Source organism: Nomascus leucogenys, chromosome 20 (genome assembly GCF_006542625.1).
Source record: "Nomascus leucogenys isolate Asia chromosome 20, Asia_NLE_v1, whole genome shotgun sequence".
Taxonomy (NCBI): Eukaryota; Metazoa; Chordata; class Mammalia; order Primates; family Hylobatidae; genus Nomascus; species Nomascus leucogenys.
Window position 1 is genome coordinate 81,390,955 of NC_044400.1, and position 17,804 is coordinate 81,408,758.

General features: G+C 49.2%; 1 protein-coding gene across 6 annotated transcripts in view; it reads left to right on the forward strand.

Annotated features, from left to right (window-relative positions):
• Nucleotides 1–17,804, forward strand: part of ZFYVE28 (zinc finger FYVE-type containing 28) — a 139,974-nt gene that overhangs the window by 55,979 nt on the left and 66,191 nt on the right. For 5 of the 6 annotated variants that reach the window (XR_004027268.1, XM_030801015.1, XM_030801018.1 and 2 more), the window contains exons 2-5: nucleotides 974–1,114; nucleotides 13,066–13,203; nucleotides 15,018–15,220; nucleotides 17,210–17,299. Coding sequence is in view for 5 of the 6 variants with exons in the window: in XM_030801015.1 (XP_030656875.1) it covers nucleotides 974–1,114; nucleotides 13,066–13,203; nucleotides 15,018–15,220; nucleotides 17,210–17,299 (572 nt within the window). In the remaining variant the exon portion in view is untranslated. The remainder of the gene's footprint in view (nucleotides 1–973; nucleotides 1,115–13,065; nucleotides 13,204–15,017; nucleotides 15,221–17,209; nucleotides 17,300–17,804) is intronic. The other variant, XM_030801016.1, reaches the window with a different exon arrangement.

The following is a 17,804-nucleotide window of genomic DNA, read 5'->3' on the forward strand; positions in this document are numbered from 1 at the left end:
GCCGGGGTTGGGGCGTGTGGTGGCTGCGGTTGAAGACCAGCTTCTGAGCCCCCGCGTGCTTGGTGGGAGGGGAGCCTCTGAGCGTAGGGTTTCCTGCCACAGTGCACTGGTGTGGAAACTGAGATGCTGTGAAGTTTCTAGAGAAGTGGGGGGTGTGTGGCAAATTGTTTATGAATCATGGGAAATGGTTTATGATGCACTGTCAATCATTCTTCACTTAAGTGGAGTAAATTTTATTGTTATTCTGGGCCATTTCATATTTTGGTTTTGTGAATAAAAAAAAATTTCCTGGCCGGGCACGGTGGTTCATGTTTGTAATCCCAGCACTTTGGGAGGCTGAGGCAGGTGGATCGCCTGAGGTCAGGAGTTCAAGACCACCCGGCCAACATGGCAAAACCCCGTCTCTACTAAAAATACAAAAATTAGCTGGGCGTGGTAGCACACGCCTGTAGTCCCAGCTACTCGGGAGGCTGAGACAGTAGAATCGCTTGAACCCAGGAGGCGGAGGTTGCAGTGAGTTGGGATCGCGCCATCGCACTCCGGCCTGGGCAACAAGAGCGAAACTCCATCTCAAAAAAAAAAAAAAAAAAAAAATTCCTAAGAGCCGCTTTCGTCGCCTGGAGCGCCGGGGAACCCCCTCTTCCCAGAGTCCCTTTTCTGTGGGCTGTCCACCAGAGGGAGCGTGAGGACCTTGTGTCTGGGGTGCAGCAAAGGGTCTGGATTCCCCACAGTCCTGGGGTGAAATGCAGGGGGCCTGGGGACCCTCGAATCAGGGGTTGAGCTGGCAGCCTGAGCCTCAGCGTTAGCTGTTTCCCTCTAGATCCTGGCGTGGAAAGCTGATGAAAGAGCCGGCTACTGCTCAGGTTGGAAGGTCCCAGCCTGAGCCCACACAAGGCCTGGGGACAAGGCAACCAGCCGAGGCGTCCCCTCCAGTTCCCCACCCACTCACGGCCCTGGCCCCTCTCTCCTGCAGAGGTCGGATCCGCAGCTGCTTGCCCGGTTCTACTATGCCGACGAGGAGCTGAACCAGGTGGCCGCGGAGCTGGACAGCCTGGATGGGCGGAAGGACCCCCAGCGGTGCACGCTGCTGGTCAGCCAGTTCCGCTCCTGTCAGGTGAGCCACGGGGCAGCAGAAGCTGGCTGGCCCCGCTAGGCATTGGACAGAGTGGCCTGTCCTCAGTAGACCAAGGCTTTGTCACCTGCTGGCCCCCTGTGGTGGCGTTCTCAGGGTCAGGTGCTAGAGAAGCCAGGCCCAGGAAGAGGGACCATCCCGGGATGGATGCGTGGGGTGGGTAGCCGAGCTGGAAGTGAGAAACCGCACGGGACACTTGGGGGAGCAGAGGCTCGGAGAGCGGGGGCAGGGGGTGTGGAGTTAGCAGGCTTCTGAGGCAAGGGGCAGCCAGTGTGGGAGGGGTGGGCCTGCCCAGGTGCTTGTGCAGAGCTTGGGTACCATGCAGTGGTCACACTCTGCCGCTGACTCATGGTGCTGCCGGCATCTGCTGCATAATTGAGAGATGGCCCTGGAAGCTGCTGCTAAAAATACCCTGGCCGAGGTTTTCTTCTCAGTGCACCAAGCACTCAGAGGCATTTCCAGCACAATAGCAAACGGCATGGTGCAAAGTTTTATCAAGTAATGATGAGGAGTTTTCACAAAGTTCCGGAATGTTCTTGGTGTACTGTTCCCACAGGGTCTTGCTGAATCCTTGCGGCCGTGGGAGGTGGGGCCTGACACATGCTCCTGCAACAGGGGGGAGTCCATCGCTGTGTCACCGTGGTCCTGAGGGTCCCACCCTGTGGGGCTCCTGCAAAGTGGCCAAGCTGGCTGCACCCCAGCCCTGGCTCTGGGCCTGGCCCTGCTGCGGTGGGAACTCAGCAGCGTTAGGGCCCTGTGTGTGTGGCCAGCACAGCTTTTCTGGCCGGATCAGGCTCTGGGCTCTTTTTTGGGCTGTTCTGTGGCAGCCTCCACCTTCTGTGTGTTCAGATGTTCCAACAGATGTCCTGGCCCCTCCAGGGACAGCCTCTATGGGTGGGGAGAGTCCCCGCCCCCAGGAGCTCAGGTTAGAAAGAGCTTCTGCCCAGGGGACAGGTGCTGGGGGCCCTGGAGCCTGGAGGAGGAAAGTGCCACGGAGGAGAGGTGCTGGACCTGCCCCCCGGCCCCACCGATGAGGAAGGGGGATCAGATGCTGTTCCTCATGGCAACCTTTGGGGAAGGGCTCTGTTCCCTTCACATGCTCTGTGACCTATGTGCTTTTTTGTTGACTGACAGAGTTGATGATAAGGCCTGGTTTTAAGTGAGTTTGAGAGGTGGGGGCCGCCAAGCTAGGTGGCCTTTCTCAGGCTTCCCGCTGCCACAGGCTTTAATTGGGATGTGTCACCGTGAGAACTGCCCTGTGAGAAGGATCTGGAGGGGGGTGCTCCCAGTACAGTTAGGGGCTTAAACACTCACATTGTTCTCCTTGCTGCTGGGGTCTTTGAAGGCACTGAGAGGGTATGGACACTGTCCAGGCCCCTGAGCATCATCTGATTCGGGCTCACTTCCATCCACTCAGCTCCAGGGCCCTGCCTATGGCTCATCTCATATCCCACTGGTTCCTTTGTGGCCCTTCTTCCCTCTTCCACGCCTCTTCCTCTTCCTCCCTCCTCCTATCTCCCCTTCCTCCCCCAGCCTCCTCCATATAGGTCCCACGCCCAGTCCGTGGCCTCTTCCTGTCCGCCCCCCGGCATGGCGGCCCCATCCTGCACCATGTCTGTGCTGAGCACCCCCGGGGAAGCCTCTCAGCTTCTCCTCCCAGATCCAGGTGTGCTCCCGGTGTTCCTCCCAGCTCCCTGGGGGCATCTCACAGGGCCCACCTTACCCCCAGCACAGCTGGACATTGAACAACATGGTTTGAACTGCACAGTTCCATTTATACATGCATTGTTTCAATCTAACTCGGATCTAAAATACAGTATTCTCAGGACACAAAACCCGCATATACGGAGGGCTGTGCGGGTTCCGCTGGTCCAGCTGTGGGACTTGGGTATGTGTAGATACGATATACGCTGGGGGTCCTGGAACCTGTCCCCTGCGTGTACTGAGGGATGATTGTATTTCATGTCTTTTTATGACATTATAAGTGATACTGCTTATTACATGTCAATTTTTTAAAATAAGCCAGAACCATAAATGAAGTGTTTCCCTGAGTTCTGTGAGCCACTCTACAAATTAATCCAACCCCAGAAGGGGGTCATGGAAGCCCCAGTTTATAGCCAGCTGGGCAGAAGCACAGACCACGCCTGGACTTGGGATCAGCATCTGAAGGGGTGCCGTCTTGTGGGACTGAGCCCTCACCCAGTGGGGTGTCACTCTGTCGCCCAGGCTGGAGTGCAGTCATACGATCTCGGCTCACTGCAAACTCTACCTCCCAGGTTCAAGCGATTCTCCTGCATTAGCCTCCTGAGTAGCTGGGATTACAGGCATGCGCCACCACCCCCGGCTAATTTTTGTATTTTTAGTAGAGACGGGGTTTCACCATGTTGGCCAGGCTGGTCTCAAACTCCTGAACTCAAGTGATCCACCTGTCCTGGCCTCCCAAAGTCCTGGGATTACAGGCGTGAGTCACCGTGCCTGGCCCTAAATGTCAATTTTTTATTGTTTGGTGCTACTATATGGAAATACAATTAACTTTTGTATATAGATCTTGTATCCTAAAATCTTTCTGTGGGAATCTAGATAATAGGTTTTTCCTACTTTCTACTCTCTACTCTCACACAGTCACTCAACACTCCATGACCAGATGAGTGGGGTTTTCCCCACACACCGAGTCATTCCCCAGCAGGTTCTGCAGGGGACAGCAGTGGGGGTCCTCTATTCAACCCCATCTTGACATTCTCCACCCAGAGTGACCTCAGACCCCACAGGGTGAGGGCTCAGTCCCACAAGATGGCCCCCCATTCAGATGCCAATCCCAAGTCCAGGTGTGGTCTGTGCTTCTGTCCAGCTGGCTATAAATCGGGGCTCCCATGGCCCCCTTCTGGGTTGGATAAATTTGTAGAGTGGCTCACAGAACTCAGGAAACACTTCATTTATGGTTCTGGCTTATGAATAAAGGATGTAGTAACAGGTACAGATGAACAGCCAGATGAAGAGGTGCACAGGCCAAGGTCGTCAAGGGTCCCAAGGGCAGGAGCTTCTGTCCCATGGAGTTGGGGTGTGCCTTTCTCCTGGCAGGCGGACGTGTTCGCCAGCCCGAAGGAAGCTTTCTGAACCAGTCCTTTTGGGTGTTCTTGGAAGCTTCATTATAGAGCCATGATTGATTATATATCATTGGCTATTGGTGAGAACACTTCCCAATTCTTCAGTGCCTCTCCCCTCCCCAGAAGTTGAGGGTGGGGGCTGAAAGTCCTAACCCTCTAACATGCCTTGATCTTCCCAGGGACCGGCCCCCCATCCTGAAGCTGCCTAGGGCCCCCCAGCCACCAGTGAACTCATATCACTCTGGAGAGTCCAAGGCTTTTTAGGAGCTATATGTCAGGAAATGGGAAGAAGACCAGACATATATTTTACAATATCATACTTTCTTTTTTTTTTTTGAGACGGAGTCTCACTCTGTTGCCCAGGCTGGAGTGCAGTGGCACGATCTCGGCTCATTCCAAGTTCCACCTTCCAGGTTCACACCATTCTCCTGCCTCAGCCTCCCAAGTAGCTGGGACTACAGGCGCCCGCCAGCATGCCCAGCTAATTTTTTGTATTTTTAGTAGAGATGGGGTTTCACCGTATTAGCCAGGATGGTCTCAATCTCCTGACCTCGTGATCCGCCCGCCTCGGCCTCCCAAAGTGCTGGGATTACAGGCGTGAGCCACCGCGCCTGGCCTACAATATCATACTTTCTAAATTCACTAATTATTTGTGGCAGCTTTTTGTAGATTCTGTTAAATTTTTTGCCAATAAAGATAATCTTCACTTCTTCCTTTTCTCTCTGGATGCCATGAGTGAGTGTGTGTGTGTGTGTGTGTGTGTGTGTGTGTGTGTGTCACCCTATTGAACTAGCTAGAATTCTAGTACAAAGTTGAATAGAAGTGGTGAGAGCAGACATCTTTTGTTAATGATGGAAGACTGAATGCTTTCTCCCCAAAGATAAGCGTGATGTTAGCTGTAGGATTTTCGTAGCTACCCTTTGTCAGGCCAAGGCAGTTGCCACCTACTCATAGCTTGCTGAGAGTTCTTATTAGGAATGGATGTTATATATTGTTTTCAGATGCTTTTTTTTGTGTCAGCGGAGATTATTGTGTTATTTTTATTATGGTAAATTACATTGATGGTTTTTTTTACTCAATAAATATTGACTTTTTGTTAGTATCCACTCCATCACTCAACAATAGCAGCATGCAGATGCCATGAGGGCAGGGCTGTGTGTACACACAACATTCACCAGTACATCCCAGTGCCTAGTATATAGTAGGCACTCAGTTATATCATTGAAACAGGGAACACTTGGCTGATTCATTTAAATTTTAATTTATTTTCTTTTTGAATAGTGTGACTTACTCTTTTTTGCATATGATAGCTATGGTATCACAAAAACAATTGTAAACTGTGTCGAGCTGCCAGAAGTTTGAATCTCATGCCAGTATATACATTCAGGCTTCTCACCATAGCTATTTGAGAGTTATAATTATCTATAGCACTGAAAGAAACTTTGGGCTCATCTGGTCCGAGTCTCTTATTTCATGAACTAGAACACTAAATCCACTCAGACTGGGTGACTCGTCTGTCAGAACATGCAATAAACAGAAAACAAGGGGTTGTTTGCCGGATGCCATAGCATTCAAAGGTCAGGGTAGCTGGAACTCTTGGTGTCTTCTTGTCTTACAAAATGATGGAAGACGTATCATTTTAGTTCTCTGGTAGAAAGAGGATCAAGAGAACCAATTGGATATCACAAATATGCCACAAAGATAAAAGACAGAATTTGGCCCTAAATAAAAATAGATTTTTAAAAACACAGAAGAGATCAGACATGTTGCTAAGAAAATGCAGATGTTAGATCATATCCATGGTTCACAGTCCTTGCGAGAGCTTAAAAAATATAGATGCCAGGACCCAATCCCAGAGATTCTGCCTTACTTGGTCCAGGAAGAGCATAAGCATACATCGATTGATTTTTGAATGTTAAAAAAATTACTCCTGCATTCCTGGGATAAATCCTACTTGTTCATGGTACATTATCCTTTTACGCATTATTGAATTCAGTTTCCTAAAATTTTGTCAGGAATTTTTGGATCAATATTCATTAGGGATATGGGCCCATAGTCTTTGTCTCATTTTGGTATCAAGACAGTGTCATAGATGAGAAGGATTCTGTCCTCTTCAGTTTTTTGGAAGAGTTTATGTAAACTTCTTAAATGTTTGGTAGAATTCACTATTAATCTATCTGGACCTGGTAGAATTCACTATTAATCTATCTGGAACTGGAGTTTTCTTTGTAGGAAGATTTTTAACTACAAATTTAATTTCTTGAATAGATATAGGATTTTCACATTATTTCAGAAATTTCTTCTTGAGAGAGATTTGGTAGTTTATGCCTTTTAAGAAATTTCATCTAAGTTGTTGAATTTATTGGCATAAGTTGTTCATAATATTTCCTTATAATCCTTTTAATATATGTAGGATCCACAGTGATGTCACCTCTCTCATTCCTGTTATTGTTGTATCTTCTGTTTTCATTCTGAACTGTGTTGATAGAGTTTTATCAATTTTACTGATATTCTCAAAGGAACTATTTTTAGCTGCATTGATTTTCTCTATTGCTTTAATCTTTTCTCTTTCATTGAATTTCTGCTCTGATTGTTGCTATTCCTTTCTTCTGTTTGCGTTGGGTTTCATTTACTCTTCTCTCTCTCATTTCTTTTTTTATTTTTATATAGTAGACTTCAAAACAGAACCTTTATAGTTTCTTAATATGGCAACTGAGGTTAGAGAATGAATGCCTTTCTTCTTTTCTAATTTAGGCATTTAGTGGTTTAAATTTCTCTGTAATTGCCGCTTTAGTGGTATTCCATAAATTTTGATACGTTGTATTTTTACTTTCATTTCATTCAAAATACTTTGTGATTTCCTCTTTGATTTCATGTTTGATTCATGAGTTATTTAAAAGTGTGTAATTTAGTTTTCAGATATTTACGGATTTTTCTAGAGATCTTTCTGTTAATGATTTCTAATTTAATTCCAATGTGGTCAGAGGATATACTTTGTGTGACTTGGATTATTTTTACATGTATTGAAGCTTGATTTATGGCCCAGAATTTGGTCTTTCTTGGTATATGTTCCATATACAATTGGGAATCATGTGCATCTGGCTGTGGTTGGGTGGAATGTTCTGTAAATGTCAACCATGTCAGGTTGTTTTAACAGCATTGCTAAGATGTACTATATCCTTGCTGGTTTTCTGTTTACTTTCTATGTCTTATCAGTTGAGAAAGGTACTGAAGCTTCTGACCATAATTGTGGATTTGTTTATGTCGTCTTACTTCATGCCGCTTGAAGGTCTATTATTAGGTTGATAAATGTTAATGATTGTTATGTGCTCCTAATAAATTGAACCCTTTATTATTATGAAATGACTTTTTTTGTCCTTGGTAGTACTCGTTGCTCTGAAACCTACTTCAGTATTCATGTGGCCACTCCAGCTTTCTTTTGATTGGTGTGAACAGGATATAACTTTTAGCTTATTTGTGTCTTTATGTGTAAAGTGGCTATCTTGTAGGCAGCATATAGTTGGGTCTCATTTTATTATGCAATCTGAAAATCTCTGTCTTTTATTTGGTGTTTTTATGTCATTTTTGTTTAATATATCTTTGATATAGTTAGATTTAAGAATCATTTTGCTATTTGTTTTCTGTTTGTCCCGTCTTTTTTTTATTCCCAGTCCTCTTTTTTTTCCTTCTTTTTTATTAATTGGTTTCAGTGATTTCCTCTCTTAATTTTTATGTATTCTATATATTTTTTATGATTCTGCTTTGTCTCCTTTGTTGGCTCATTAGCCAGAACTCTTTGTTTTGTTATTTTAGTGGTTGCTTTAGGGTTTATAATAATCATCTTTAATTACAGATACCTTCAAATGACATTGTACAACTTCACATAAAGACCTTCCAATAGTTCACTTCCATTTCTCCCACTGGACCTTGTGCTATTGTTGCCATACATTTTACTCTTGTATGTTACAGACTCACACTACGTTGTTAGGGTATTTTTTTCATTTAAATGGTCAATTTTTTAAATTAAAGATTTAGAAAATTAAATAGTAAAAAAGGATCTTGTATATTTACCGTGTAGTCACCATTTCCAGCACTCTCTTTTCCCTTGTATAGATCCCTGTTTTCATCTGGTGTCATGTTCTTTTTGCTTGAAAGAATTTCTTTTTTTTTTTGAGATGGAGTCTCACTCAGTCACCCAGGCTGGAGTGCAGTGGCATGATCTCGGCTCACTGCAAGCTCTGCCTCCTGGGTTCACGCCATTCTCCTGCCTCAGCCCTCCCGTGTAGCTGGGACTACAGGCGCCCATCACCACGCCTGGCTAATTTTTTGTATTTTTTTTTTTTTTAGTAGAGACGGGGTTTCACCGTGTTAGCCAGGATGGTCTCGATCTCCTGACCTTGTGATCCACTCGCCTCAGCCTCCCAAAGTGCTGGGATTACAGGAGTGAGCCACCGCGCCCAGCCAAGAATTTCTTTAGCATTTGTTACGGTGCAAGTCTACTGGTCATGAATTCTTTCAGCCTTTGTTTGAATGAAAAATTATTCTACCTTTGATTTTGAAAGATACTTTTGCTGGGTACAGAATTCTTGGTTGATATTTTTTTTTCCCCTCAATACTTTAAAGATGTTGTTTCATTCTCTTCTCACTTGTATTATTTCGGATGAAAAATCTAATGCCATTTTTGTCTTTGTTCCTTGTATGTAACACATCTTTTTTCTCTTGCTACTTTAAAGATTTTCTCTTTTTATTGGTTTTGATCAATTTGATTATGCTGTAATTTGGTATAGTTTTTAAAAATGTGTCTTCTGCTTGGGGTTCATTTACTTGGTTTTGTGAGTTTATATTTATTAAATTTGGAAAAATTTTGGCCATTATTCCTTCAAATATTTTTTTCTATCTCATTCCTCCTCATTTTGGGACTTGAATTACATTCATATTTGACCTTTGAAGTTGTCCAACTGTTCATTGATGATCTATTATTATTTCTGAATCGTTGGGATAGTTTCAGTTGCTGTCTTCAAGTTTACTGTTCTTTTTCTCTGAAATATCGAATCTGAGGTTAATCTCATGCAGTATATTTTTTCATCTCAGACACTGTAATTTTCATCTCTAAATCAGTTAGGGACTTTTAGTTTCTTCATTGTCTCTGGTTAACTTTTTGAACACATGAGAATCAGTTATAACAACCATCTTAATGTCCCTGATCATCTTTGTCAAGTCTGGCTTGATTTTGATTGATTGCTTTTCCTTTTAGTCATGGGTCATATTTTCTTCATTCTTTGCAAGCTTGGTAATTTTTTTTTTTTTTTTTTGAGATGGAGTCTCGCTCTGTTGTGATCTGCAGTGGTGTGATCTTGGCTCACTGCAAGCTGTGTCTCCCGGGTTCACGCCATTCTCCTGCCTCAGCCTCCCAAGTAGCTGGGACTACAGGCGCCTGGCTATTTTTTTTGTATTTTTGTAGAGACGGGGTTTCACTGTGTTAGCCAGGATGGTCTCAATCTCCTGACCTCATGATCCGCCCACCTCGTCTTCCCAAAGTGCTGGGATTACAGGCGTGAGCCACCGCGCCCAGCCATTTTGTTTTGTTTTTGTTTTTTTGTTTTTGAGACAGAGTTTTTTTTTTTGCTCATATTGCCCAGGCTGGAGTGCAATGGCATGATCTCAGCTCACCACAATCTCTACCTCCCAGGTTCAAGCGATTCTCCTGCCTCAGCCTCCTGAATAGTTGGGATTACAGACATTCGCCACCACGCCTGGCTAATTGTGTATTTTTAGTAGAGACGAGTAGAGACGGGGTTTTTCCATGTTGGCCTGGCTGGTCTCGAACTCCCGACCTCAGGTGATCCACCCGCCTCAGCCTCCCAAAGTGCTGGGATTACAGGTGTGAGCCACTGCACCCGGCCAAACTTGGTAATTTTTTAATTGGGTACCTGACATAGTGAATTTCACCCTGCTGGGGGCTATTTTTGTATTACTGTAAATATTTTTGGTTGTTCTGTGATGCAGTTTAGTTACTTAGAAACAGTTTATTCCTTTGGGTCTTATTTTTTAAGGTGTTAGGCAGGACCAGAGCTGTGTTTAGTCTAGAGTTAACTGCTGTTCACATGGAGGCAGGACACTTTTGGGTACTCTACTCAATACTTTGTGAATTGTGAGTGCTCCTGCTACTCCAGCCTCCTGGAGAGCTCCTGTCACTGCTCCTCGAATCCTTCAGGTGCGTCTTTCCCGACCTTAGGTCATCTCCCCCGTATAGGCATGTGTTGATCACTTCTCGGCTGAACCCTGAGACCTTCCCCAGATCTCCAGAGTTCTCTCTGTCCAGCTCTGTCTTCTCTGCCCCCTGCTCTCTGAATCCTAACTGCCTTGGTTCCATCCGAGTTCCCTCTCCCTGTTCCGTGACTTGAAACTTTCCTCAAGGCAGTGAGCTGGGGTATTCGTGGGGCTCACCTTGTTTGTTTCCTGTCTCTTGGGGATCACTGTCCTTTGTGGCCTGATGTCCAGTGTCATGGAAATCACTGTTGTTGTTGGGAGTGGGGTACACTGGGTTCCTGTTGCTCCATCTTGCCTGGAGTTAGGAGTCCTAGCAAGTGTCTCTTGCAGCACACTGTGTGTGAGGTACTGTTCTAGGCACTGGAGACTCATCGTGAATAACAGAAGCCCCTTCCCTCGGGCAGCTGTGTTCTGGCAGACCAGGAAGGCTGGGTAATGAATCCAAGCACGGCCATGAAAGGCTCCTCAGCCTTAGACAAGCCGTGCCACCTGGCTGAGCCTCAGATCCTGGACTCTTCATCATCACAGCCGGGGTTGACTGTGCACCGCCTGTCGCTGTGATTGCCATTGTTTGCTCATTTGTTCGTTGAATCATGAGCAAGGGACCTTCCTACCCAGAAAACCTTTTAAAAAGAAGTGACGGCAGTCCCACTTGTTGGTTGAATTTTATTTTTATTTTTTTGTATTATAAAGGCTTAACATTTTTCTTACACTGCAGAATTTCCTTCAGAGTTTAGTGCACTGATTTCTCTTGCCTGAGAAGGGTCATGCTTCCCCACTCATAGTGAGTTTTCTTATCTCTTCCTAAGAAAAATGAAAGTCAAGTCTCAGAGGGCAGAAAGGAGGGATGGTCAAGATTAAAAATTGCCAAGGTGAGAGTGTCAATTAGTGTGCTCTTTCTGGAAAGCCATTTGGCAGTATCTCATTAGAGCATGGAAATGCAGTTTACACTTTTGACATTGTAATTCCATCTCTAGCAATCAGTGGGTCCTAAGGAAGTAATCCACACTCAGAGCGTCGTGCACCACAGTAGTGAGGGCAGCACTGCGTGGAGGTGGAGGATTAGACACGTCATCAGTGTCCAGCAGAAGACAAAGGAGTGAGTTAACAGGATGGTCCATATGCTGGAATTGCATGTCACCATCCATCAAAAATTGGATTTGTGACAGATGTAATAACATGTTGCAGCAGCAACAACAGCAGAATGCAGTATTATGTACATGGATCGTCTCAATGTTGGCTGAAAACAGGCCCTCGGAAGATGAGAATTAGAAGGAACTATGTCCCACCTGCAGTCATATTTCCCCAAGGACATTTTCCCCACTTCTCTCCTTTCCCGTTGGTTCTAGTTTTCCTAGGATGAATGTGTATTGATTTCATATTTAACAAATTAGAGGCAAAAGTTAAGCTTCCAGTGTTTTTGTAATCTACAGAATGAATAGTCAATGTTTAAAGAACAGGACAAGTTTACAGAAAAGGATGGAATGCAATTTAAGATGTAAAAAAATGGGCTTCTTTTCCTCATATACACAAAGTGTTCAAAACAGTCTGTTATACTTTATATTTTGAACATAAGGAAATAAAGTAAAATACTTTTAAAGAGTTTTTAAAATAGAAGCTGCTTCCAGGGATGCTGGCTCACTCTGGTAATCCCAGCCGCTCGGGAGGCTGAGGCTGGAGGATGGCTGGAGCCCTGGGGTTTGAGGCTGTGGTAAGCTATGATTGCGCCACTTCACTCCAGCCTGAGTGACAAAGCCAGACCGTGTCTCTAAAAATAAACAAAACGCCAGAAGTTGCTGTGTATTGAGGCTTGCAGAAGGGGACCTGGCTGATCGGAGAGGCGAAGTGACCTGTCCCTGGTTGAACAGCCATGAGGGATGGAGTCAGGGTCTCCATGTTGTGCAAGCAGCACCCGCCTCCAGTGCAGACTGACTTATGTGTTGCTGTAATTGATCCGCTGGTTCCAGAGGAGGTGAGAGGGCATGCCACCTGGATGGAGGAGCAGGCCCCAGCTGTGCCTGGCCTTGACGTAACTGCACTCTTCTGACCCTAAGACGTGGTCTGTGTCCCTGACTCTAAGAGGAGTGCAGTGAGCTTCAGGGAATACGAGGGCTTTGCAGGTCTCCAGCCAGCTGAGAGTCCATCGGAGCCCATGGCTCCTGTGATTGCTGCTCTTTATTGCCCTGGCTGGAGTGCGATGGCACGATCTCGGCTCACTGCAACCTCTGCCTCCCTGGTTCAAGTGATTCTCCTGCCTCAGCCTCCCTAATATCTGGGATTACAGGTGTGCGCTACCACGCCCAGCTAATTTTTGTATTTTTAGTAGAGATGGAGTTTTGCCATGTTGGCCAGGCTGGTCTTGAATTCCTGACCTCAGGTAAACCACCTGCCTCAGCCTCCCAAAGTGCATTATAGGCATGAGTCACCGTGCATAGCTTCCTCTATCACTTTAATAATCCTAAAAAACAGTCACGTGCACCGTGCGTGTTTTCCAGCAGTACGTGGCGGCCGCCAGCTGGACACAGCGATTGGCGCACTTTCTCCTGTCTTCTGTTTCAGGACAATGTGTTGAACATCATTAACCAGATCATGGATGAGTGCATCCCCCAGGACCGCGCCCCCAGAGATTTCTGCGTCAAGTTCCCTGAGGAGATCCGGCATGACAACCTGGCCGGCCAGCTGTGGTTCGGTGCCGAGGTAGCGGGTGGCCACCTGGGTTCGGAGGTCCTGATGTGGGGTGGCATCTAGCCGTGTCCCTGCGAACCTTGTGCATGGGCGCCTGCAGGTGCCAGGACCTGGTGTCTCCTCCAAGAGCTCCGTCCACTCTGGGTTACGTGGTGTGGTCTGAGCCTGGTAGGCCGTGCACCCTTGGAGGATCTGGAAAAGCCATGAACTGGTGCCCCCAAAACTATACATACAAATGAAATTTCCCATGTGGTTTTTATGAGGTTCTCAGGCCCCCAGACAGCCAGGACCTAAAAGTGGTTCTTAATGGCAGTAATGCCCACATCAGGAACGCCCACATCAGGAACAAGCGTTCCCCTCCCACCCTGCAGCAGGGGCAGCGGCGGGGGCTGGGGAGCTGTGCTGCAGCCCATGTGGGGACCACATGTGGCAATAGCCTGTCACCTTCACCTTCATCTCCCAATCAGGAAACTGAGGCACTGAGAGGAAGGTGCCCTTCGAGGTGGCGGGAACAGTCTCCCCCAGGCCCCCACCATGTGGACCCCCCAGCCTCCTCCCCTTGCCGTGCTCCCGAGCTTGACCTCAGCCCGGACACGGCTGCCCTCTCTGTTGTGCCGTCCCCATCCTCCCCGCCTCCCCTCTGTAGGAATCCCTGGGATGCGGAGTCTTCATCCCACACGGCCCCGTCCCTATGTCCACCCTGCCCACCCCACCTTCTGAACCACCTGGTTGGGGTGTCCTCTGCTGAGGCTTGGGTTAGTTACAGGGGCCCGCAGGCAGGTTCTCCCTCCACCCCAGCCTCAGTTTCCACCTCTGTGAGTGGGGCAGTCATGAGATGGAGCGGGTTCTGTGCCCGGCTGGCCTGGCAGGGGCATGCATGCACAGGGGCGGGCACAGCTCCTTGTGTGGTCCTGGTGCCCCAAGCTCTGTGCCCACCCGCAGCGTGGGCCTTGGAGATCAGCAGCCATCTCATTCTGTCACCTGGGAAATGGCTTCTTGTCCTGCATCATTTGATCATCCCTGAGGGGACAGCAGGTGGATTGGTTCTGTCCTAAACCTGGTGAGGCCCCGGCCTCTAGACAAGCCTCCCTGTGACAACAGGTCCACCAGGGCCTGGACTCAGCCCCTGTGCAAGAGGGCAGCTTGGCGAAATTCCCAGTTGCTGAGCACACACTGGGGAGCTGCCTCGCAGCGCCCAGGGCAGACATGGGTGGGTTTGTGGGTGCGGAGGAGCCCTCCTTACCTGCCCAGGAGCCCACGGACTCACACTGATGAGTCTCCGTTCCGGGGAAGGTTGCGTTTCTCCGGCGGTGAGCAAGTTGACAGGTGGTGTCTGTGGCTCCCTAGATAGGCTGGGGGCCTCGGGCCGGGATCAGCCCGGCTGCTTCATCCGTGGGAGCACAGAGGTGAATGTGGAGCCTGGAAGCTCCAAGCTCCCTGACCTTCATCCCTGTGGCCTGGACAGGGAGGGGAAAAGAGTCACATGACCAGGGTTCCTCCTGCACGGAGCCCCCACACCCAAGGGCCTCAGTCCACCCTCCCCTCCGCTCCCCTCCCCTGCCCTTACCTGCCCTGCCATGCCCTGCCCTCCTTGCTCCTGGGGCCCTGTGAGGACCCCGTGGGTCACATTGAGGGACATTGGTTATCGCCCTCACGATTGCTCTGAATGTAACAAAAACCTCCTGCGGGGACCGGGAACACGAGCTGGCCTGTGCTCTGGGGTGAGAAGAGGGGCCCCGAGGTGCGCAGTCAGGTTCCCTGGGACGGTGACCCCTGAGAGCCTGGCCCTCACCCGGGCCCCTCCCTGAGTGCGTCCCCTCCCGCAGTGCCTGGCCGCCGGCTCCATCATCATGAACCGGGAGCTGGAGAGCATGGCCATGCGCCCGCTGGCCAAGGAGCTGACGCGCAGCCTGGAGGACGTGCGGGGCGCCCTCCGCGACCAGGCGCTGCGGGACCTGAACACCTACACAGAGAAGATGAGGGAGGCGCTGAGGCACTTCGACGTCCTGTTCGCCGAGTTCGAGCTCAGGTACTGCGGCTGTGGGTCCACAGCCCGGGCTGTATGAGCTGGGGGACGGTTGTGCCAGCTGCCGGGGCTCACCCTGGTACTTCAAGCTGGAAAATTCCGCAGAGGGAGGAGCCGGGCGGGTTCGGGGCCGCCTGTGGGTGGGGTTAAACCCTGGAGAGCACAGGTGGAGGTGAGGTGGGGGAGCACAGAGGACACAGGTGTGGATCTGGCCGCCGTGGGCCTCCAGGGGAAGGGCTTTGGAGAGGCCCAAGAGGCCAGACATGAATGATGCCTCTGAAGATGCGGAGGCGTCACAGGAGGTGAGAAGAAAAGGGAGGCAGCCAGGCAGGTGCGGTGGCTCACGCCTGTAATTCCAGCACTTTGGGAGGCCGAGGCAGGCGGATCACGAGGTCAGAAGATTCAGACCATCCTGGCTAACACTGTGAAACCCCGTCTTTACTAAAAAAAAAAAAAAAAAATACAAAAAATTAGCCGGGCGTGGTGGCGCATTACTCGGGAGGCTGAGGCAAGAGAATCGCTTGAACCCTGGAGGCAGAGGCTGCAGTGAGCTGAGATCCGGCCACTGCATTCCAGCCTGGGCGACAGAGCGAGACTCCATCTCACAACAACAACAACAAAAAACAAAAAACGGAGGCAGATGGTGTCTGCGGAGGTTCCAGTTAATAAAAATTTTTCATCTTGTAATCTACTGGCCCCTAGAAGGAGATCAACCAATGCATTAAGGGCGGCCCTCTCCAGGAAGCAAGAGCATGGACAATCGAGTTTTATTTTCTCGTCTTCCCCAGATTTTCTAAATCAGCTTCTATAAGAAAAAATTAGAGTTAGTGATGTATTTATTTATTTATTTATTTATTTATTTATTTATTTATTTTCTGAGACGGAGTCTCACTCAGTTGCCCAGGCTGAGTGCAGTGGCACGATCTCAGCTCACCGCAACCTCCGCCTCCTGAGTTCAAGCCATTCTCCTGCCACGGCCTCCCAAGTAGCTGGGATTATAGGTGGCCGCCAGCACACCTGGCTAATTTTTTTGTGTTTTTAGTAGAGACGAGGTTTTACCATGTTGGCCGGGCTGGTCTCAAATATGCCTGATCTCAAGTGATCTGCTGGCCTCGGCCTCCCAAAGTGCTGGGATTACAGGCGTGAGCTACCACACCTGGCCTAGAGTTAGTGATTTAGAAGGCAAGAAAGTGCTCTCATCCGGGGAAGGGTTGGACAAGCCGTCACCTCTCACAGCCACTCACAGACCTCCTGCAAGCCGCTGTGCCCAGCCTGGGCTGGCTTCTGTGGCTGTGGAGGTCCACGTGCAGAGGTCCACGTGGGGCTGCGGGTTGTTCACCCACCCGTGCACGCGTTCATTCGTTTCTCTCTCGCCCATTAAGGCTGGTGCCAAGGTGATGGATGGTCCCGCACATGGGCAGCACTGGGTCCAGGGTGGTCAGGCTCCAGGGTGAGCTCTGAGGGCTGGCACAACCGTCCTGCATGGGCAGGGCTGGGGTTTCAAGGGAAGGCCTGGAGTAGGCCTGGTTGGCAGGAGCTGTGTACTATGAAACTGCCGAAATGGGGTGCTGGTGTAGGGTGAGAGTGTGTGTGTGTGTGTGTGTGTGTGTATTTTAAGAGACAAGGTCTTGCTTTGTCACCCAGCCTGGAATGCAGCGGCACCATCACCATTCACTGCAGCCTCCAACTCCTGGGTGCAAGTGGCCCTCCCACCTCAGCCTCCCAAGTAGCAGAAACTGTAGGTGCATGCCACCACCACACCCCACTTTTTAATTTTTTGTAGAGATGAGGTCTTGCTGTGTTGCCTTGAACTCCTGGGTTCAAGCAATCCTCCCACCTCAGACTCCCAAAGTGCTGGGATTACAGGCGTGAGGTCCCCCGCCCCCACCTTGCCCAGTATTGCAGCTTTAATGAAGATGCCCCCCCGGCTCTGTTTTGGAGAGGCCCCGCCACAGCCCAGGTGCGGCCTCACAGGTCTCCCTGTGTTTGCAGCTACGTCTCGGCCATGGTGCCTGTGAAGTCTCCCAGGGAGTACTATGTGCAGCAGGAGGTCATCGTGCTCTTCTGCGAGACGGTGGAGAGGTGAGGACGGGGATGCTTCGGGGCTGGGGGCAGCATTTGGGGAGTCCCTGCCTCACTCCAGGCCTGGGGCAACGGGCAGCTCTGGGGGAACCTGCTGTGTCTCGGGAGTGCCCCAGATGGAAGGCACCAGCCGTGTCTTCCCACACTGCATCCGGCTTCTCCTCACAGGTGGGCAGAGGGTAGAGGCCACCCCTGCCTTCACCTCTGCCCGGCCTCCTTCCACTGCCCCATGGCCGATTTTCTGTTGGCCAAAAGGTCAGATCCTGTAGGTGAAGTCACGTGTCAGAGGACAAAAGCTGGAAGGCTCCGGCATGATGGGTTGGACGTCCAAACCTTGTCACCTTCCTCACTCCCTCACTCCTCACCTCCTCACCTCCATACTCCTCACCTCTTCAATCCTCACATCCTCACTCTTCAATCCTCACTCCTCACCTCCCCAGTCCAGGAATGAGTTTTTGCTGGGTTTTAAGTCTGCTGTACAAGTGTTTCTTTTCTTTGGGGGGAG